Consider the following 21,963-nt stretch of genomic DNA (forward strand, 5'->3'; position numbering starts at 1 on the left):
AACCGTTCGTGTTTTTTTTTCTTTCTTTCTTAAATAAACAGTAGTTTCGTTAAGATTACCAAACATGCACAGTGGTGTTCATGTTTTGCGTTTGACCAATGTCCTTTTAAACGGCCTATCGTACGTCGTCGTTTCCGGCGATCTTCAAGTGATTTATTACTTGTGAGGACCACTTCATGTTAATTTATGTAATTAACTTTAACGTCTTAGGGGAGGGTAGTTAAATCGGTTGAAAATAATATTTTCTACACAACAACTAATTAAAGAAACCTTTTCTGCGGCTTTTTGTTAGGACCCATGTAAAAAAAAATATATATCATGGAAATATCAAACACTTTATAAAAAATGTGATACTGAGTCTAATTAAAGGACCAACGAACCAACCGTTCGTGTTTTTTTTTCTTTCTTTCTTAAATAAACAGTAGTTTCGTTAAGATTACCAAACATGCACAGTGGTGTTCATGTTTTGCGTTTGACCAATGTCCTTTTAAACGGCCTATCGTACGTCGTCGTTTCCGGCGATCTTCAAGTGATTTATTACTTGTTCGTTGCATGTAGAAAACGATCTCTTGCCCCCATGCAAAAAAAAAAAAAAAAAAACCTATATATGATTTGATATATCACGCAGCTATATGTATAATGGCAATATATTTTTGTAGAATTGTTTCATTGGTCAAATATACAAATTAAGCTACAAACTGGTATACGTATGAGAGAGTCCAAAGATATTTTACATTTAAAAAAAGTATATACATCTCCCTTTAATAATAATGCTTACGTGTACGCATTTGTAAATAGTCTTTCTTTTTTCTCATTCTATCTAACAAATATTTCCTGAACCCTAGCATTTTTTTTTATAGTGCATGAAAATCCAATGTTTTGATGGATGCCCAATCAGCCATCTTTGGGAATAGAATATTCACGTTGAAAGACCAACTTAAAATAAATTTCACTTATCGGTTTGAATAATATTATCATTGATTTATTTTCTTTTCACCAAAATGTTAATTATTGTTAGGAATAGTACGAGTCCGGTAATTATTTGACGGAGTATAGACGGTGAAAGAAAGGTAAATATGGCTTCCCCGATCTTCTAGCATGTGAAATCGCCAAGCCAAAAGATAGAAAATATATATGTATATGTATATGTGCGTGCGTGTGTATATATATACATGCTGTCCTATATTATAGGATATAAACGAAACATAAACCATAAATTCTAGCAGTAAAGTTTGGTGGTAACTGGGGCCCTTGACGTTGTCTCTTTCATCTTAATATGTTACCATTGAGACATTTTTACCCTTGCGGTCAATTCTCTATTACCTTAAAATTTACCCGAACTTTATAAGGGTAAACTTTTCTCACCCATTACTGTTTGGCCAAATAAATAAACAAGGTGTTGTTATCTTCTCCTCGTCCTTTGTGTTTGGAGAATTTCAAATCGATCGTTGTGTAACGTGTTAGAAGTCTAATGTTATTATACGATACGTATTCGGAAGTCGGTCCATGTTTGGTAAAATCTAACTGTATATATAAATGCATGTTTTTTGGTATTTGTTCGATAAACCAACCGACCCGTTTACGTGTGTGGTTGAACTTTTTACATAATCTTTAGACAGTTTCTCTAACAAAAACTTTTATTTTTTCAAATTGAAGGGATATTTTCTATGACCATAGCAAATCTATATAGTCAGCAAAGAATATCTTTGACCGTATCATTTTGGTCCAGCCGGGTCATACACTGTGGGATACATTCACAACAGTCTCAAACGTGCCATCCAAATATGATATGGAACTATATATTAATTATTCATGCATGTGTACCAACTGTGTAACACCACGAAACGGACTATAAAGTCGAGCTTATCTAAAATACAATAAATTTTTAGAACCACATTTCATAGTTTAATTAGCTTATACAAAAGTAACTAGTTATATGTACCGAATGTTATTTTATTTAATAATGTGGGTGATAAACGTATGCACAAGTATTGATTGATTGGTAAAGATATATCAAAACTTAAAAAAAGAAAAGTAGGCCCATCTATATATATAAAAAATATTGAATGTTGGCATGCCCCGCCATGTTATTAACAACCGACAGCAATTGTTCCTACCGTTGGACAAAGGAAATGGATAGTTTCTTCTTCTTCTTTTTAAATATTTTTTTAAAAATTTTAAATAAAAAAGGAACGAAAACGAATATGAAATTTATGAGAGGAAGGAGAGAAAAAAAAAAAGGGGAGTCATTTATGTAGGTCGTTATCACCGTTTTAACGGTATCGTCGAAAAAAAGACATGGACGTGCTGTAAGAAGGTCCTATGGCTGTCCGCATTCTTGACTTTTCAACCCTTGTCCTTTCTTGCTATTAAACCAATCGATCGGCGCATATCTATTTCACATTTATGGACCGCACATTTTTTATTATGAATTTTTACCCATATTCTTTTTCATTTTATTATTATTTTTTGGCTCGTGACTTGGATATTATTAGGATCATATGGAATGGTGACCGTAGAATAAGATTTTGTGCTGATATACACTTAAAAGCTATCAGTTTATCAACTTATTCTTTTCAAATCGTCTTGTGTAATTGAAATTCTGAAATATGTGAATGAAATCATACAAGAGGAAAATGCCATCGCGGTGTTATATGGCGAGGCACGGTGAAAGTGGGCCCAATTTTCTATCTTTCTGAAGCCCAAGTAGTTGGACACGTGAATTGGGTCCAAGCCCAACAAGTTTGGATGCCTTTTTTCTTTCTTGTTTTGTCTAAAAGTTCGATCCAATGGGCTAACTAATAAACTCAATAAACCCCAAATAAGGTTATCAGAGAAAAAAAAAATACCGAAATTAATTTAACAAATACATATTAATTAATTAATTAAAAAAGAAAGTATTGAACACGCGCCTCGTGTGATAAAAGTTGGTCGGCTTTCGGCCTCTCATTAGAAGAGAAGCAGGGGCTGTGCCGTCGGCAACTTCACACACCCTGTCTTTCTGTTCCTCTTGCTTGTATTCTCCATGATCCAAAGCCCTTAATCGTCTCATCAATCTGCGGGTAATCTTTTCAAATTATCGTTGAATTAGTCGCTGTTCTTGAGAATTGCAATCTTGTTTTCGTTTCCTCAATCGGTTTCTTGATTGGCTCGTTTCAATTCCTCGAACTGAATTTTGGTAGAAGCTTCCAAGATTATGATTTCTTCTGTTCCTTTGATTGATTATCTGATCGAAAGGGACCACTTGAGTAATTAAGCTGCTGCGAGATGATAAGAAGATAGATATTTCTTGGTACCATGGCCTTATCCTATTCCTTCTTCCCCCCAAAAAAAAAAGGGTTCATGTTTCGATGTCGGGGAAGAACACCAAGTGGGTTTATTGCTGTATAAATGTAAGCGATCTGATGAACGCGTCTTTCTGAAGTTAGGGTTCTGGTGTGTCTGAAGATTTGCTCAAATGTGTGGTTACATTGCTGAAGTCACAAACTTGTCCCCTAAAGCAACCGAGAAGGAACTTCTTGATTTCTTTTCTTACTGTGGATTGGTCGACCACCTCGATCTCATTAGGTGATGCTCTTTCTCTCAAGACATGTTCACATTTGTTATGTAATCCCCCATGAATTTCGATAAATGCTGTCTCTATATATGTCGGTGTTCAGACACGAAGAAAGTGCGTGCACGGCCTATGTAACTTTCAGAGATGCATATTCTTTGGAGACTGCCTTGTTGCTTAGCGTGAGTCACTCCCAAATCTGCCACCATGTTTTTGCCTTGAGGATTGCATTCTTTTATCCTTTTTTTCTGTTTCCCTAATGGAAAATGTTATCACGGTAATGTTTTCAGGGCGCTACGATCGTCGACCAGACGGTTTGTATATCGATGTGGGGCGTGTATTTCGACGAACCCGACACTCCCACGTGGAAAACAGATGGGAATTATAGCTCGATGGTAACGGAAATTCGCATAATGAACCGGGTTTCTTCTCTCCAAAGTTTTGAAACATGTACATTTTGGGCAAATATCTTAACACTTAGCGCGTGAATTTGGTCGGGTTCAACCCATATATAGGTCACTCGCACGGACGCGTTTGCTTCGTCCCCTGGAGAGGCAGTGACCGTGGCTCAAGAGGTGGTGAAGGCAATGATAGCGAGAGGATACGTCCTGGGGAAAGACGTGATCGTGAAGGCAAAGGCCCTGGACGAGTCTTACAAGCTGACCACAGTGGCCACGGCCAAGTTCGCCGAGCTCAGCCAACGAATAGGGCTGACTCAGAACATTCAGTCAAGCATGGAAGCCAGTAACTAGTTATATGTACCGAATGTTATTTTATTTAATAATGTGGGTGATAAACGTATGCACAAGTATTGATTGATTGGTAAAGATATATCAAAACTTAAAAAAAGAAAAGTAGGCCCATCTATATATATAAAAAATATTGAATGTTGGCATGCCCCGCCATGTTATTAACAACCGACAGCAATTGTTCCTACCGTTGGACAAAGGAAATGGATAGTTTCTTCTCAGGGCGGCCGTTTCCGCCGCAAACGCGGCGGTTAACAGTCGCTACTTTGCTAGAGGAGCTCTGTGGGTGTCGGACGCGTTGGGCAGAGCCGCGAAAACTGCGGCCGAGATGGGGGATCGAGCAAGTAAATAAGGAATCAATAGTAATGTTATGTTTTATTAATTACGATTATTTTGCGTTTATTTGAAGATTAAAAAAATGAAATGGGTGATCTTCTCTTGTATACGGTGTTGGTTGAAATCATAAGCTAATGTTATATAGCTTGACAGATTTCCCGTAATGAAAATTTAAAATCTCACAGTTTAAGGTAATTAACAATTTTAGCATGATATTGTATACTTTAATTACTAATTAATGATGATTTTATACGTAAGATACTAGAACACGTATGTCAACATAGTTTATTACCGTCATCCATTGCGGTCCCAACGATCCTACTTAATGTTCTCGTTTATTTGCACATATATATATATATATAAATAATTATGCATATGATACAATAAATTAACACAACTATATATATATATATAAATAATTATGCATATGATACAAGAAATTAATACAACTATATATATATATATACATATGTTGAAGAAAAGGGATGAACGAGCGCAGATATAAAAAGAGAGAGAGAGAGAGAGAGAGAGAGAGAGGTGAAGAATCCGAAGAAAGAGGAAGCAGGGCACATGGGAGCAGTGGAGCTAGTTGGAGATATTTCTTATTTTATATCTTCGATATTCGATTTTAAATTGCCAAATATTAAATAAATATTGTTGGAATCATTTTGGAGCAAACGAAGGATGTATAATTTCCCATATGGATAGGCATTATACTCTTAATATTTCCAATATATATGAGCATGTGATAGCCCTTGTCCTAGGCCAGGTGTCTAGAGCACTATATCGTAGGATCCACACCCATTGTACAATATTATATATGGTATATGCTCATACACATGTACATGCATGTATGTATGTATGTGGAAAATATACATGAACTACATATAATGTATAATATATTTTGCGTGTATATGTATAAGATAACACAGACATGACAAGTGGGAACTAGTGGTAGTGGGTATATCATTCACATCTACCTTGGATACTCATCAAATCTTTCCCATACAAAACTTTGTAGAGTGAAAAAAAGGCAAATCCCTCATCATTTGTGTAATCAATTCCTCATGTTATATATATATATATATATATATATTGTTTTACATTAATTAAACCTCTCTCTCTATATATATATATATATATATATATATATATATATACACATAGTAGTCATGTAACGGCAATATACGAGTAGGTGGCGTGTACACATTTACTATCTGGAAGAGAAACATTAATCTTCCTGTAGAATGTTTTCTCGAAAGCCAATGAGTGGTGTGGCGATGTCAACTGCAGCTTGGATGGTACATTTTTTGAAATAATAATAATAATAATAATAATAATAATAATATACAAAAACTGCAGAAAAATGTAACAAAAATAAAAAAAAAGGCAATAAAAATTAAAAGATTCACCCCATAAAATATACAATTAGCGATCTATGCGCTGATAGACACTAGCAAATCCTTAATTTCGCAGATTATAAATAATTATTTTATAATTAAATAATTAATAATTGAAAATTCGGAGTCTATTATGCAATATATATTCGGTTTAGCCATATTAAAATAATTTAATTAAGTCAAGCTCACCGTACGATAAAAATATTTTTATAGGCGACAGTCCCCTGATGGGTCGCCTACCTTCAAGGATGGGAGTATGGGTATCTCACTGCTCTTTAATTTAATTTTGTCGTCGGTTTAAAATTATATTGAACTTAATTTCGTGTTAATAACATCAGCAGCCGATTGGAATGACCAATGATATTATGTTATCGTAAAGTGTGTGTATTAGACTTATCAATAAACTGTTTTATTGAAATGTGTACATATCTTAACGACGCACGCCATTATAGTATATTTATTGAAAATAATAAAACACAATATATTACAATAAATTCCAAGTCTCCAACGCAGTAGTGTAGTACTAGTATATCGTATTTTTTTGGAGCTAACGTCAAAGTATTCGCTGTTCATGCTCTATAATCAGAAGATGTAAAAATATCATGTATTATTATTATTAGAATAAAAATATTTTAACCGTACTAATTAAAAAAAAGTACATAGTATAATGTTGACTACGGAGCCTGCAAAATGTGAATGTCTCCGGTATAATTGTGATACAGATAGATAGATCGTATCTATCCATTACAGCGAGTTAATTCCCTAGCTGCTGGATTCCATGTTCTTTTCTTATATATATATATAAAAGTTTATGTTATATTTATGAAGTGCTCAAACATTAACTGTGTTATAACCATGATCACATAGGAATAGAGACCACATGCATTCGGAGCTGGCAACTATCAAGAAAACATGAGTACTGTTGTTCTAACATATATACATGTATGTATACATGTAGTTTTTTTTTTCTAGAAAAGAAAAAACAACAGATACAGTTATATATGTTTTTCATGTATATATTAGTTGTTTTGTTGTTGTGTAAAGCTGTATTAATTTAAAGTTAAACAGTTAAGGAGGAGAAAATGGATGTCAAACATGCATGTGTGTTTGCCCAAGTGCCCCAGAAATGGAGAGAGAGAGAGAGAGAACTAAGTGGTATAAAGGACGAGTCCTAGAAAACTCCCATGAAGTGATCGATCTCTCCTCTCTCTCTCTCTCTCTCTCTCTCTCTCCATCTCTCTCCCATGTGTTCTTGGATATAGGGTATAAGCGAGGGTGAGAAAACACCAAAAACTCCAAGAACCCAACATCACACGCACACATATCTATCCTAAAGTGACTGGTAAATGAGTTTATGTATGATCGAGACAGCAGTATTAAGCAGCAGGATTGAGATTGAATATGGACTTTCCTCCTCACGGTTTTATGTTCCAGCAACTCCATCACGAAGACAATGGTGGTCACCACCTTACTTCTCCTCCCTCTCTCCCCTCTTGCCCCCCTCACCTCTTCCATGGTATATACAATCCTCTCTCTCTCAATTAACATATATCTTTATATATCGTTTTTTTATCTACGTATCATGTAAATATGTTTGGTGTTTTACCTATTGAATATCAAGTAAGATCTATATATCCAAATTGTTCTCGTGTGTCCCATATTCATATTTGCTAATAGGGGTAGGCGGAAACTACATGATGAACATGTCTATGTCGTTACTGGGCGCGGATCAAAACCAAAAAATCACGACAAACGGTCACGAGGAAGCGGAAGGAGATCTGTCGGACGAGGGATCACAGCTCTTGGGGGAGAAGAAGAAGAGACTTAACTTGGAACAAGTCAGGGCACTCGAGAAGAGCTTCGAATTGGGGAACAAGCTCGAGCCCGAGAGGAAGATCCAGCTGGCGAAGGCCTTAGGGCTTCAACCGAGACAGATCGCGATTTGGTTTCAGAACAGACGAGCCAGATGGAAGACGAAACAGCTCGAGTCTGACTATGGAGCCCTCAGGAAACAGTTCGAGGTTCTTAAAGCCGACAATGATGCTCTTCATGCCCAGAACAAGAAACTCAATGCCGAGGTACTGTATTATATCGTTAATTACTTTCATATATCTACATAATTATTCACCAATTACCATAGATATATACGTATAAACCATGAATATATGTATAGATACCTGGGAACATATATAGAGTGATTTAATAAAGAGTAGGACAGAGATCATTGTTAGGTGCTTGATCCAACACTCTTAAGATGTCTGTCATCAAAATGCAGTAAATTCCTTTGTTAAATATAAAAGATTCTTGATCAATATTTAATTAAACAATTGTTAAATACCAAAGGGCGTTTCACCTCAGTTGACATAACCATAACTTATGATACATATTTTTTATTTTTGTTCTAACACGAAATGAAAAGTGTCTAATAATTATTGGCTTAACAAATATGATGTTACAGTTACTGGCGCTAAGGAAAAAAGAGTGTAACGAAGGGAAGGCAAAGGGAGAAGCAGAGGTTTCATGGAGTAACAATGGAAGCAGAGAGAATGGTTCGGACATGACGACGACAAGGACACAAGTGAACATGATCAAAGATCTCTTCCCTTCGTCCATCATCAGATCAAACACGGCGACAGCGAACCAAATCGATCATCGGATGGCTCAAGAAGAGAGCTTCTGCAACATGTTCAATGGAATCGATGAAACGACGTCGGCTGGTTACTGGGCATGGCCTGATCAGCATCACCATCCCCTCCCCTTCAATTAGTCCCCTCGCCTATTTTCTCCTTTTATTTGATTTTGTTTTGTCCCATGATCATAAATCGTTTTCCGGTTGTAACATGAAGATGAAGAAGAAGATATATATCTGAAATATTTTTTTTCTCCTTTGAAATTTATTTATATATTACTGCTTTCAGTTGAAATTATTATATATTACTGTTTTCAGTTGAAGTCATCGGAAACTATTTCATTCTTGCATCTTCAGAGCACTATTAGATATTCCATTTCGTTTTCATTCTGGTGAATTTATATATATATATATATATATATATATATATTGGTTTGGTTTTATTATATTGCTAAGTTGGAAGCACAGTATTAAAACAGAAAACTCAACAAATAAATATAATAATAAAAATTAAGATGCATGTGCTATCGAGTGGGATTCCAGCTCTGCCATTCAACCAACCATGTAACCATGAAATATTTTTAAGATGGGATTTTCTTTCTCATATATATATATATATGGCGGAGAAGGATTATTTTAAGCACACATTCCAAAGACAGTATTGTATTGCCTTTTGGGGTTGTGGCGAAATTTTACATTTGAAGAGTTTGCATTCGGTTCGGTGCCAATAAACACAGCAAGATACTCGCGAAAAAAAAAAAAAAAAAAAAAAACTATAGAATCTAAATGTCTGAATCAACTCTTGTCGTCTTTGTTCACAAAACTAGTCGTGGTACTCGAAGAAGTGTTCTTGAAGATAGAAAACGGCAACTGCGACGACGTCTGTTCTGACGGCCCTCCCGTCTGAGGATTCCCCATATTCGACAGCAATAAGCTGCTGAAATACCCTCCACACCCTGCTTTGTTACTATTCGCCGTTTGTTGATTGCTTGGCGAATTGTTGATCTGTGCGTTCATCTTCTGTATCAGATTCTGCCCGTTTTGTTGATCCCCGTTCCCCGACCCAACCATTGTTGAGATGGCCGCAGCGATCACGGACTGGAAACTTGGGTCAGAAGTAAGTGCTTTTGTTAGGGTTTCGGTCAGTGTTTGTGGATTCTGTGTTGCTGGTTTAGCTATGTTTAGAGTATTAGGTTGTCCGGATTGGACATTGCTGTAGGGAACTAAGCTAGAATACGTGTACCCATTTGCGTTACCCCACATGGCGGGAAGATTGACTGCCGCCGAATCTGATGAAGAAGAGAAACTAAAGCTAGTGGAGGGGAATCTCCGTGAGGAAGTAGAGCTTGAGAATCTGTTGAAACTCAAAGAAGACAGCGAAGAAGACGGTGGCTGTGGAGCAGTGAGGTCTAGAGTGACGGTAGGGTGCAACGGAGAGAGAACGGTGGCGGCCGGGGAATAGAAGGGCTTATTGGCGAATCTTGAATTATCGTAGATATTGAAGTTGAAGCCAGTTCCGATCATCTCGGAAGCTGACGTGGTGGCGGTTGTCTGAGCTGACGCGGAGGATCCGGAGAGGAGCATGGAGGCGGCCGCCGAGGTGGTGGAGGCCATGGCGGTTGCCGACAGTGGGAGAGTGTGGTTGTGTGTTCCTTCGTAGGTTGTTATCAGTATGGACATGTCGTCTGCACATCTTTGAACCTGAAAACATTTCAGACTATTTTTAGATACCCATCTACGTAGTGGTGGCGTTTGTCTGAGCTGACGCGGAGGATCCGGAGAGGAGCATGGAGGCGGCCGCCGAGGTGGTGGAGGCCATGGCGGTTGCCGACAGTGGGAGAGTGTGGTTGTGTGTTCCTTCGTAGGTTGTTATCAGTATGGACATGTCGTCTGCACATCTTTGAACCTGAAAACATTTCAGACTATTTTTAGATACCCATCTACGTATATTAATTAATTGATATATAGATGTATATATATACCTGTTTTCTGACGGGGCAACCGGCTGCAACTGTGCAACGATAGTAAGCTCGTGGACATGGATTTCCTTTTGCGATCTTTTGTCCGTATTTCCTCCATTGGCATCCATCATTCATCTATAATTCAATAACATTAACATGTCATATACAATGAATGAAAATTAATCAAATATATATGTTGATAAAATGTATTTCCTATGAAATACGTACCGTTGGTGTGTCACATCTTGCTCTAACACAGACCCTAGCTCTCTTAACCTGATTTTGCTGACCAATATCATCTGCATCGCCATCAGGGCTTCTCTTCCCGGCAACTTTTCTTGGGGGCCAAGTTTCCGCCCCAGCTTCTTCCTCCTTGTTATTCCTCTCTTCCAAACTGTTTTCCCGGCTCGAGTTCACTACGTTCTCGGTAGATGCCCCTGTGTTCGGGCTAGGACCGTCGCTGCCAAACCCAAGAGTCAAGCCGGCTTTGGTCAGCTCTTCGTTCTCTATGGCTCCTGAGTTGGTTGAACCTATTTTCTCTTCTTTCTTGGAGATTGGGGAAGAACTTCTTCTCCCCAGGGAGAGCGACACGAGCTCATGTTCTTGGTCGGACGGACACAGATCTTGATCCGTAAGAGATTCTCGAACCGGCTTGGCTGAAGTTTTGTCCTGTCGGATTACGTCAAACAATCTGAGCTTGAGAGACTTGTAGTCGTTTTCGATCCTTTCGAGCATCATTTTCAGCCTCTCGTTCTCTTCCTTCACCTCGCTCATCTCTGCCTTGGCGGTCTCGAGTTCATAATCACCCTATCGAAAAATTTATTTTTTTAAAAAAGAAGTATCAATTTGTTTCTCCATCCATCCGGAGAATCTATCCCTACATTAAATCAACCAGCAAAAAAAAAAATATTTTTTTCGGCCGTTGGGTACCTCTTTCTTTCCGGTCATGTTATTGGTCTTGGAGGTGGGTGGAGATGAATGTCGACCGCTCTCGTGTCTTTGTTTTCGGAATCCGACCTATAATTCGTTCGCATAATTAAATAACGAAAGAGAGAATTCCATATTCATCATGGTGCACCAACATGAATTAAGGTCGAGAACCTGTACGAAGTGTATATATATTAAGGTCAACCAGCAAAAAAAAAAATCATCTTTTTTTCTCTAGCTAGGCAAGATTCAATAATTACAAATATCGAAAAGATAAATTTCTACAGGTAGAATTCTTATGCCGAATACTAATTTCAGAAACTATACCCGTATATATATATAAACACGGATAAATACATCATAACCTCAGTTACGTGATGCAATTGCAAACCATATATATATATATATGAAGGCGTATAATTATATATATAGGCATATACACGTATATGTTTAAGTAGATGATTGAAGAATCACCTTTCGGGTTTCATGGCCACATCCATCTTCAGGACAAGAAGCAGCAACATCATCTTTAACGGGAGAATCCGAACTCGGTAGGACTTCCATGGATCTTGTAACTAGAAGATCTCTGTCTTCTAATTAATTCTTGTCTGAAGATATTCTTCTTCTTGCGTTGTCTTCTTCTACCGAATCCATTTCATATTGCGCCCTTTACTTATAGCCAAAACAGATGCGTACATTGTCCAAGGGACCCAAATCGTCAACATCTCAACTTGTTCTTTGTTTTTATCTTTTAAAAAATCGTACATTATTCAACTCAACCACGAGGCGACGACCCTTTCGACCGTCGGATGCTTTTTTCTTCCAATCATATGTAATCCGAGTTATATATTTTAAGAGGGTAACGGGAAAACTAATTTAAATTCTTGACTTTGTTGATAATATATAATGAACCAAATGTAGATAAAATACGGATGTAACCATGTAATCGGACTATATATTATATATAATGCTGATGAGAGAGAGAGAGAGCCTAAATCTGCGGCGTCAACTAGAGATCGAAGAATGTGAAGAGGGGATATGGTTGAAGCTTCATGGAAGAAGAAGAAGACTTGTATCTCGTAGCCTCACATGGGCATTCGTCAACGCTTTAAACCCTATACTATTTGTTTAGTCCTCGCCCGATAAATGATATACATAATACATAATTTTATATGAATCGTTCTCAGCCTTATATATATATATTCATTCTGAAATTGTGTTTTCCCCAGAAAAAAATATATTTCATTTAATCTACGCATTATACAGACATGACACAGAACATGTCGATTCACTTTCATTTCCTATTTTAAAAGAAAATATTTCCAGTGATTTTAATATCCTTGTACTTAATTAAAATACATGTATATAATATCCCCCGATGTAATAGTTTCCTCCTATGCACATACAAATACATATAACTGTAAGCAGGCTTAATTATATATTTTTGGTGTTTAAAAATAGAAAAATAGTAAAGAGGATATAACAGCTTTAGAATATGGTATATTTGAAGATAATTGTTGCTCAATATTAAATTAATGAAATACTAACTCAAGTTAATTAAGTACAGACAAAATAAATATAAAGGAAATTAATTAAGACAAAGGCTGTAAAAACGGTTGTTTAATTTATTCCGGTCAATACGCTGCTTTCACACGGTAATTTTGCGTATATAAAAAACGTTTTACGATTATATATGGGATCTGATTCTACGAATATATGTACACATGCACATTTTAATAAACTCAACTTACGTCATTAATTTGATTTTTTAAACTTTAATCAGTATCGAAATGAAGATTTTCTTGTCAATGGTTTAATCCACTATTAATTCATATTAATGGTTAAGTAAACCATCGTGGTCTGAATGTGGCTAATTTTTTTTTATAACAAATGTAACAACTGCTTATCGTATTAATTATTAGTTACTTGATTAACTAGCATGTCCATTCACCTTTAAATGCGTACCTCAGTTACATATTTTCTATGACTTGGGCAGATTTTTTTAACGGAAATAATAACTTTGGAAAATTTATAGAATTAATACACATGAGATTTTCTTATTTCCCTGAGAATCTTAATTATACACTCTCATCTAATTGAGTAACATGATATGTTCATAAAAACATTTTCTGTTTCTACCTTTTCACCCAAAAAAAAATATTTTTGAAAAACAATCAAAGATAAGTCGTAGAGATTTTAATATTTTGACGTGGAAATTATATATTGATGGCTATAGAAAGTAGAGACTAATCGTCGCCCGATAGAAGACAAGAAACGTTTATGGAAGCTTTGGTCATATTTAGACAATCAAAAGTCTTTCATGCGTAATCAATATATTAATTAATGTAAGATAAGTTTGTTTTTATCTTGGTGTAATTAACTATAAAAGGACCAGCCATGAATATGATATGATCACATTACCTTCAACGATATTATTTAATCTTAATTTTATTATTATTTTTAAATAGGAAAATCAACGTTTCAACGGATAATAAGTTGTTGATCTTTCAGACAAATGGGTAATGAAAGGGTCAACTATATGGCATGTCTCTGCGACTTACTACCATTTAAGACAGATCGGACACTTTCACGACAGATCAGAGATCTTGACCCGAACTTTATTTAATTGATTTTTAATATTTTTTTGTTGAAGTGATTTTTAATATTTCAATATTTTTCTATAAATCAACATTAATATTGCATATTGCATATGGCATTCTCATCATTTTTATTGAAGAATATGAAATCTGTTATCTCTAACTATAAAGAGACTAGAGCGAAATAAATTAAATTTGTTTACAAATGTTTTTTTTTAAAATTTTATTAATAATGACGAAAGTTTCGTATGTATTTGCTAACCTTGATAGGTAATATTAATAATAAAATTTAAATATTTTGTGGGGGATAATTAATTGGGAAGTGACCTAAGGTCAATGTTTTGGGTTTAGACATTGAAATTAAGTTTAAGGCCAACTTGGAGATTCTCTATTGAAATTAGGGTCAATGGTTTTAGATTAGTCGTTGGACTAAATTATTTATTCATAGAGTAATTAAAATATAAGTTTGTAACAGAAATGTTAATTGTTAATTGTCGCGTTTAGGTTGTCCATCCCTATGCATTTATCTAAGCTCTTTGAATTTCAAATCATCTTCGGATTTTAAAATTGCTTTAATTAGCATCTTGATTCGAGTTGAAGGAATCATAGTAGTACATGTACAGCTACTGCTTCGCAGCCGGTTCAATTGTGGACCGGTTCAAATGCAATTGTTTTATACCAATTGGGTTAATAATAATGTCACGCAAATATTATGCTGTCTTATATGTATAAAATTCAAATTGGTTGAGCGTCCATGGCCACGGGATATCCGACTACTTCCAAACATTTATAGTTAAATATCCCAAAGACTTTGATAAATGGTTGCCAAATTATACAAAGCTTATGTATAGTCATTTGTAAGACGGGTTTATATTTAATATAGTTTAATTATTTATTTGGAACCGGTGCGTTGTGTAACCGCGCAACGTGGCGACAATTTAAGCTTGGACTCCATCAAAGATGTGTCGCTTCCAAAACGTTCAAGAAGGTTAACCATGCATGCATCTCATAGTAATACGCACCATATCTTAATAGAGTAAAAGCGTCCGAACTATCTCGACCTAATACTCTGGCTCAGCTAGAGTCTTCCTGATTGCAGGCATTACACAACAGACTGCGAATTCAGGAGGCGATGTGTATATAACTAATCGAACTTTACGTATATCTTCTTTACAATATATCCTAACATGCACCGACCATGCATGCATCTCATAGTATAACGAAAGGTCTAAATGAAACATTGCACACCTTGTCTCCTCATGTACTAAAACAGAGGGGGAGAGAGAGAACAAGGCTGAGGAATGAGAGACTGTATCAAAGTAGAAGCTCTACTGCCTTTTTTCACCGCCAGGTTCTTACCGTTTACAGTCCTCAAAAGAAAAAAAAAATTCTCAAAGTCAGAAACGACTCAGGCCACAACATTGTAAAGGTGTACAGTAAGGGGAGCAGATGCGATATAGTTTACGTCAAAGAAGTATATGCAATGTGGTACCTGAGAAATGGCTGAATGGGAAATCAAAGAAGTAGGTGCAATGACGTCCCTCGGGATCGGAGTAAGAGGGTCCAAGCACGTCCAGCACCGCACATGGTGTCTCTGCCGTGAACCGATGCATGTTTCCACCTTCTGCTGGGTACAAGATTGACGTTTTACCCAGAATAGATCGCAGCCGTTGGATTTTCTCGTCAGAGGGAACGATTCCTGGGCCGCAATCGGCAAAGACTTCTTTGCAAGTACTGAACAGCCGCCGCACCGGCAAAATCTCCGCCGCCGTCGGATTTTCTTCTTCTTCGAACTGCTTGGCGAATTCCCAAAAGTTGGGTTCGGATTTTTTGCCTTAAGCGAGTCAGCAGTCGGGCTCTTGAGTTTATTCTTCCCCAAAATCACTTCCTTTTGCAATTCTAAAAATTCCTTCTCTGTTTTCGTAGCGAAATTCACCTCATACCCCATGAATCACCGAAAAGGTTTGTTTTTTCCAGAATGAGATACCTAACTAATCAGAGTACCGCCGGAAGATCTTCGGGAAATCGCCGGAAAACGAAACAGTTGCGATCAGGGTATGGTAAAGATGCAAACAGGAGGGTTCACTTCCCGCGTGTTTGGGTCTCAATCTCTCTGGGGATGGATCAAAGACGAGGAATCGAAGAAGAAAGGATATAAAAGAGGAAAGAAAGAGAGCGGAAAGCGAAGAAACCATATCGAAAGAGGGGACAAAGGTTGGAGAAACAAAACCAGGGGCCATTTCTGGTTTCCTTCCTATGGGCTGTTCAGTTCAAACAGCGGATTTTTCTATCCGTTACGGGAGAAAAATTACGGCTAATTCCCGGTTTACGTTAACCGAGATAACTGTTGATCATTCTAGTGGGATGATTTTGTGATTGTTGTAAGCTTTTGGATAAATAAATAATATATGTAGATACATATAATGTGATGGGTGGAATATAGACGGGTTAATTGCAAGTTGATCCATTAGTTTCGGAAATGTCTGATTGACCCCTCCATCCCTACTTTTCTTGAGGTGAAATTCGTACAAGTTATCTTCTTCGGGAGGAAACTAACTATAAACTCAGGTAACAAGCGATCATAGAGGGACATTTAGCTTTGAAATTCTGATGTAATCGCCGGAGAGATCCGATACCGTCATCGGAGAACGGGATGGGAGCTCCGTTGCCGGCGAAGGCGGAAGAGGAGAGCTCCGCCACGAAGATCACCGACTTAGACTACGACGCTTTTGCTTCGCTCGTTTCCGGTACCTCTGTGACGTCAGCAACATGCCTATGGCGTCTAATCGGTCAGGCTTGCCGCTTACCACGACTCCATCTGAGCTCGATTCTTAAGGTTTTGGATTACCCATTTCTGATTGCGCTAATGTCTGCAAAAATTAGGATTTGGGATTTAGGGTTTCTGTGGGTACATATTCGTTTTTTGTTTCAACAATAGCGGGTGCTTTATTGGGTAAAGTACCTTCCTCGTCGCTTGGACAGTTTCCTGATTTCTCATAAAGCTAAAGACTTGTATTCGTTGATATGCGATGATATCATCACTTATCAAGTAACAACTAGCAAGATTGAGCTAAAGACTGGTTGAATTTTCACAACAAAGGCAAGATTTTCTGCTAGTTTCAACAAAATTTCGGAGTGATTCAAGAGAATCCAGTGTTTGGATTTGAACATCTGGTCGAGCTTGTGTAAGATCACTAGCTATGATGGCGTTGGTAGTTTGCCTTTCAGGCCTGTTACATGTTTGTGCTTAATTCCACAATGTAAGCGGTGACCGTTGGCCTAACCAACCAATCTTGGAATCGTTGGGTATGCGAGCGAGGAGCATTCTTGGGTAGGGAGTGGAGTTGCGCAAACTCAAATTTGAGGACCCATTTGTTGTGGAAGTTGATGCAGATAAACCCTTCGGACATACATAGTTGGATGTAGAAGATCTTTTCCCTGCACAGGTACATATGTTCTCCATATTTGTAATAAATTATGAAACTTATGAAACCCCATCGGCGTGTTTATGAGATATGAGTTATGGGTGGAGATGTGTCTTTTGCCAGCCTCAATGGCCACATTCAAGTGACAGTTATGGGTGGAGATGTGTCTTATGCCAGCCTCAATGGCCACAAATCAAGAGTCAATTGCATGAGGTAGAGAACAGGATAAATAGTAGCATTACTAATTTCAGTTATTGATGAGGATAGCGATGGTGAATCTAGTTACTGAGAACCCCAATGGTATTAGCATGGATGTGTGATCTCTCCATCTCAGGTTTTAGGGTTTTTTTATCTGTTGTCGCAGTGTAAAGCTTCTTTGAAAGATAAACAATGGTGATCTATTTTTGTTCTTTTAATTGCAGATGATGATGTTTATCTAGCTGATTCCGAGCGGAGTTCCATACGTGCCACAGGTCCGTATTATAGTTGCAAGTAAGTTCTTTCAAAGTTTTGGTAGTGAAGTTCTATGAACCGTTCTCCTGTGATTTTTGGTTTCAGATTTAAGTTAATGGTAGAAATACGGCATGGAGATGTAGATTACCAAGTAGTATTTCTTCTTAAACATAATGTTTGAATATTAAGAAACAAAACAAAACAAAAACACCAACAAAATGCAGTGAAGAATCAACAATGGATTAGAATCAAAGTATTAGAATCTCTTGGCACATTCCTTTTTTTTCCTCGTTTTTCTTGAAACAAGTACCCTCTCTAATCAGACATTTTTTTTTCATGTTTTCATGACCAACCAGTATCATCCTAAAAAAAGGCATGAAATGAGTAGCAGGTAGATTTAGCAAGGTCTGCCAACCTTGCAGTCCAATGCTCCGGCATACTTGGTTAGCATGGAGACCGCCAAGCCGTGCTTGGGCTTTATCATCTGTTGCCTTGTGTGCGTGCACCTGAAGTTAGGGTTACCAGATTGTCTAAAGAAGGCTCCGTTCATGAAAATGTCCCTCTCTGATCTCCAGTTCCAGTTCTTCCACTCGGCCTCAGGCGCATAGTCCCTCTTCGTCACCTATATACAAAAGAAATATATATATATGTATATACATGTAAGACATCAAGGAAGTTGAATGAGATGAAAAGAGGCAGGTAAGTTGGGGGGTGAACCTCCTTATACTGGGGAATATGAGGTGGAGCGATGAAACGGTTGCCGTGGCTGAGAATGGTTGGGCTTTGGCTTCCACCGATGGCGTAAAGCTCCCAGTGAGTGTAGTCATTGTTGACAACATGGACGAATCCCCATCTGACACGTGGCATCCTCTGCACCAGCCCTTTCCCAAAGTGGTTGTATGCCACTGTAACTTGCATCCTCTTGTCCTTGTCTATCACATTGTGTGCACCCAGCAACATCACCTTCAACCCAAAAGAAAAAAACCCTCGTAAGAAACATTCGCTCTGATTCATTTTTGCCCTTATTTCATTTGTTTGATCTGTTTGATTTGATGATTGATATAGATACATATGTGCATGTGCTTACGTCGTTGTGGTGGGTGAAGTGGGAGTTGGAGATGGTGATGCCTGTGGAACCATCAATGGCGTCAATGAGTCCATCTTGGCATCTGGACATGGAGACATGGTCAATCCAGATGTTGCTGGCCCCGAAGATGGAGAGGCCGTCGCCATCAGCCCTTGTCCTGAACCCATAATGATCAACGGAATCCCTGATCATACCGCCGTTGCTGGAGACAATGTGATGGATGTGAAGACCATGGATGATGATGTTGGTGACGAATTGCATGGTGATACCAGCTCCATAAGCGATGTGAACGTTTGCACCACGAGCATCGATGGTCTTGTGGCTGTTGATCATGAGCTCCTGCTGCAGCCTTATGTTCATGTCGTTCTTGAAGATGATCCATAGAGGTTCCTTCTGGATCACGGCATGACGTAGGGTTCCTGGTCTAGGGTTGATGAGGTCGTTGTCCAGGTTGCTTGTGACGACGTAGATGCGTCCGAGCTTTCCTCCGGTGGTTTTGTATCCGAAGCCGCGGACACAATCCGCGAGCTTCTGCCGGCGTCTGGCCCAGTCCGGCATGCAGCGCCAGCACTTGTCGATTGGGTTGCTTGCACTGCAAGGTCCTTTCAGCTTGCTCCATTTCCCTCGTCCTCTCCGGCCTCCTCTCAAGCTCCTTCTTGTGCTGTTGATCGAGCCGGTTAACATGGCGATCGAGTCCTCCTCCTCTTGATCATCCTGCCTCTCTGTCTCGATGTCCGTTGAGTTGCTGCAGATTTATAGACCGACCAAAACAATCGTAAATCCTCCGACACAATCTTGTGTTGGGTTCGTTTAAAGAACCAATGTTATAGTTCGTGTTCTGTCGGAAACATTTGAAGGGTGTAGTTTGCATGGGACAAACTCGGTTTTTGACGAAAAACCATACCGAGAAATTACCAATTTAATTCGGGTTTTTTTTTTTATTTTCAGAATCATAAACCTGTTGTGGTTCGTCCACTTCCTAACCGGTCCGGTCGGGTGATTGGACTTACTCGTAATGGCGTTCGTGGAAGTGGTCGACGATCTCAAAAGGGTCGGAATGGTAAGCCGCGAGGGAGTGCTTCTCAGCTTCCTCGGAGCGTTGTTGCCAATACTCGTCCAGTTCTGCAATGTTGGATCTAATGGCTGGAATCAAACTGGCAATACAAACCACACAGATCAAATGCAAAAGCCTAGCGCCCTCCATTTCTTTCTCTCTCTTTTTTTTATAATCTTCTCTTTTGACTTCGAAATCGAATTTCAAAAAAGAAGAAAAAAAGGTTGGAAAGCTTATGGAGAGCCGCTAAGCTTTGAAAATGGCATACGGATTCTGTATGATGAATCGTAATGCGAATTTGAGAGACGAGGAGGCCGGCGTTTAAATAATAAAGATGAAGGAGTTGGGGTCCGAATTTAGAAATTTGCCGCTAAGGATGGAGAGCCATCCCTTGTTTACTTGTTCGCTCGTGGACAGTTTTTCTCTTCTTTATATTTCCCTTCGTTTTTTACGTTCTATTTCCGATAAAAATAGCGCACACACTTTGTCTTTTGTCTTTTTTTTTTTAATTTTTAAATATAGAGTAATATGTTGTTAAATCTGTCCATTCTCGCTATGAATCAGTCATGTCGTACTCTAAAGAAGATCACTTCCACTTGTAACCATGCATGTGTTGAATACTATACAATGTGTGTGTATACATATATGTATGTAATTGTATTATGAATCACGTGGATATCGTCATCCATCCCACCATGTATATATTATAATGTTGAAAAAATATTAATATATGCATTTTAAAAAGTTATGAGTGCTACAAATGGTATTCTTGCATTTGATTTGAAATCCTTACATTGCTTGGTCCTATTAGTTACACTTTTAAATAAAAACTTGAAGGGCTTTGGGTTCTTTTCGCAGCTTTCAAATGCTGCAAGTTTATGATTCATCTAAAACGGTAAGCATTTTTCTTCTGCATTGCATGAAGCAAACTCAAAAGGAAGAAGCAACATCCATTTCTGGCCACACAAAAATAAAAAGACAAAACTCTCTATTTTGTTTCATAGATGCGATTACGTCCAAATCTTAAACCATATTTGGGATTTTTTTTATAACGTTCCATGTTTCGCTTCCTTCCCATTTCACTTAATTATTCCATGAATGTAGAGAATAGTTATGGAAACCTTTTTCGGCTTACTATTTATTTATATAATAAACATTCTGCATTTTTTTTTCATCGACGAGAATTGGAGTTTATTTCTTTAGGGGGAAAAAAATCAAAGGCTATATAGCACTAGACTTCTCTTGAGAATTTATAGGCCTTCTTTGTTCAGGCGAAAGACACATTAATTTGACTTCTTTTTTTTATCATCTCTCATTTTTATTTTTCCACTAATGGTGTATGATGGCCATAATTACGGGAATATATCTTTCTGTGGGATGTAACCGGGTGTATTAGAATTTATTTTATTTTATTTTTTGATAAAAGCAAAAAAGAATGAACATATATGTGAACCATTTTTTTTTGTCAAACCAGGAAGTTCACCTGAGCCTTCGGCTATGTGAACCATCTTTTGTTCCATCAATTCAACTTTCTCGCATCCATCTAAATTCCACCCAAATTTGGATGCTCGAACATGTAAAAACATATTTTTATCCCGAATTTAAATATAAACGCCGAAAAAAAAACATTCACCTGAAATTTTTCATTCTCTAATAGATGTAGGTAGACCAACTGTTTTGTGAATTTGCATATTATAAAAAAAATAAAACTTCTCGATCCATTCAATTTTTTATATTGTTAACAATAAGACTTTCTATTATCTTTTGTGTATTTGATTTATAGGATGACAAA

The 21,963-nt window shown here is 37.6% G+C and overlaps 5 protein-coding genes and 1 long non-coding RNA gene across 7 annotated transcripts; 3 read left to right on the forward strand and 3 right to left on the reverse strand.

Moving 5' to 3' along the window:
* The first annotated feature begins 2,938 nt into the window (after positions 1-2,938).
* On the forward strand, positions 2,939-4,305 carry LOC104821169 (binding partner of ACD11 1). Its single transcript, XM_010551968.2, has 5 exons — positions 2,939-3,062; positions 3,429-3,567; positions 3,660-3,735; positions 3,844-3,948; positions 4,069-4,305. Exons 2-5 carry the CDS (start codon positions 3,458-3,460, stop codon positions 4,303-4,305), a joined length of 528 nt encoding a protein of 175 aa, XP_010550270.1. The 5' UTR covers positions 2,939-3,062; positions 3,429-3,457.
* Positions 4,306-7,240: 2,935 nt separating this feature from the next.
* Positions 7,241-8,923, forward strand: LOC104821039 (homeobox-leucine zipper protein HAT7). The gene is made up of 3 exons (XM_010551763.1): positions 7,241-7,554; positions 7,716-8,116; positions 8,497-8,923. The coding sequence occupies exons 1-3, from the start codon at positions 7,440-7,442 to the stop codon at positions 8,803-8,805; spliced, it is 825 nt and encodes a 274-aa protein (XP_010550065.1). The 5' UTR covers positions 7,241-7,439; the 3' UTR covers positions 8,806-8,923.
* A 360-nt stretch (positions 8,924-9,283) lies between these two features.
* LOC104821040 (probable WRKY transcription factor 72) lies at positions 9,284-12,203 on the reverse strand. Its single transcript, XM_010551764.2, has 6 exons — positions 12,030-12,203; positions 11,559-11,645; positions 10,857-11,435; positions 10,650-10,763; positions 10,476-10,573; positions 9,284-10,270 (listed from the first exon to the last, which is right to left on the reverse strand). Exons 1-6 carry the CDS (start codon positions 12,117-12,119, stop codon positions 9,463-9,465), a joined length of 1,776 nt encoding a protein of 591 aa, XP_010550066.1. The 5' UTR covers positions 12,120-12,203; the 3' UTR covers positions 9,284-9,462.
* A 2,955-nt stretch (positions 12,204-15,158) lies between these two features.
* Positions 15,159-16,519, reverse strand: LOC104821041. Its single transcript, XM_010551765.2, has 2 exons — positions 15,645-16,519; positions 15,159-15,522 (listed from the first exon to the last, which is right to left on the reverse strand). The coding sequence occupies exons 1-2, from the start codon at positions 16,098-16,100 to the stop codon at positions 15,508-15,510; spliced, it is 471 nt and encodes a 156-aa protein (XP_010550067.1). The 5' UTR covers positions 16,101-16,519; the 3' UTR covers positions 15,159-15,507.
* A 94-nt stretch (positions 16,520-16,613) lies between these two features.
* LOC104821043 lies at positions 16,614-18,487 on the forward strand. 2 transcript variants are annotated; one of them, XR_773017.2, is made up of 4 exons: positions 16,614-17,598; positions 17,685-17,790; positions 18,000-18,069; positions 18,387-18,487. It is a non-coding gene; the product is annotated as an uncharacterized LOC104821043 (long non-coding RNA). The 2 variants fall into 2 exon arrangements; XR_773016.2 differs by having other exon boundaries at positions 16,617-17,598; positions 17,701-17,790.
* LOC104821042 (probable pectate lyase 19) lies at positions 18,173-20,466 on the reverse strand. The gene is made up of 5 exons (XM_010551766.2): positions 20,362-20,466; positions 20,128-20,331; positions 19,118-19,862; positions 18,748-18,993; positions 18,173-18,652 (listed from the first exon to the last, which is right to left on the reverse strand). The coding sequence occupies exons 2-5, from the start codon at positions 20,319-20,321 to the stop codon at positions 18,428-18,430; spliced, it is 1,410 nt and encodes a 469-aa protein (XP_010550068.1). The 5' UTR covers positions 20,322-20,331; positions 20,362-20,466; the 3' UTR covers positions 18,173-18,427.
* Positions 20,467-21,963: the final 1,497 nt, after the last annotated feature.

Source organism: Tarenaya hassleriana, unplaced genomic scaffold, assembly GCF_000463585.1.
Source record: "Tarenaya hassleriana unplaced genomic scaffold, ASM46358v1 Cleome32, whole genome shotgun sequence".
Taxonomy (NCBI): domain Eukaryota; kingdom Viridiplantae; phylum Streptophyta; class Magnoliopsida; order Brassicales; family Cleomaceae; genus Tarenaya; species Tarenaya hassleriana.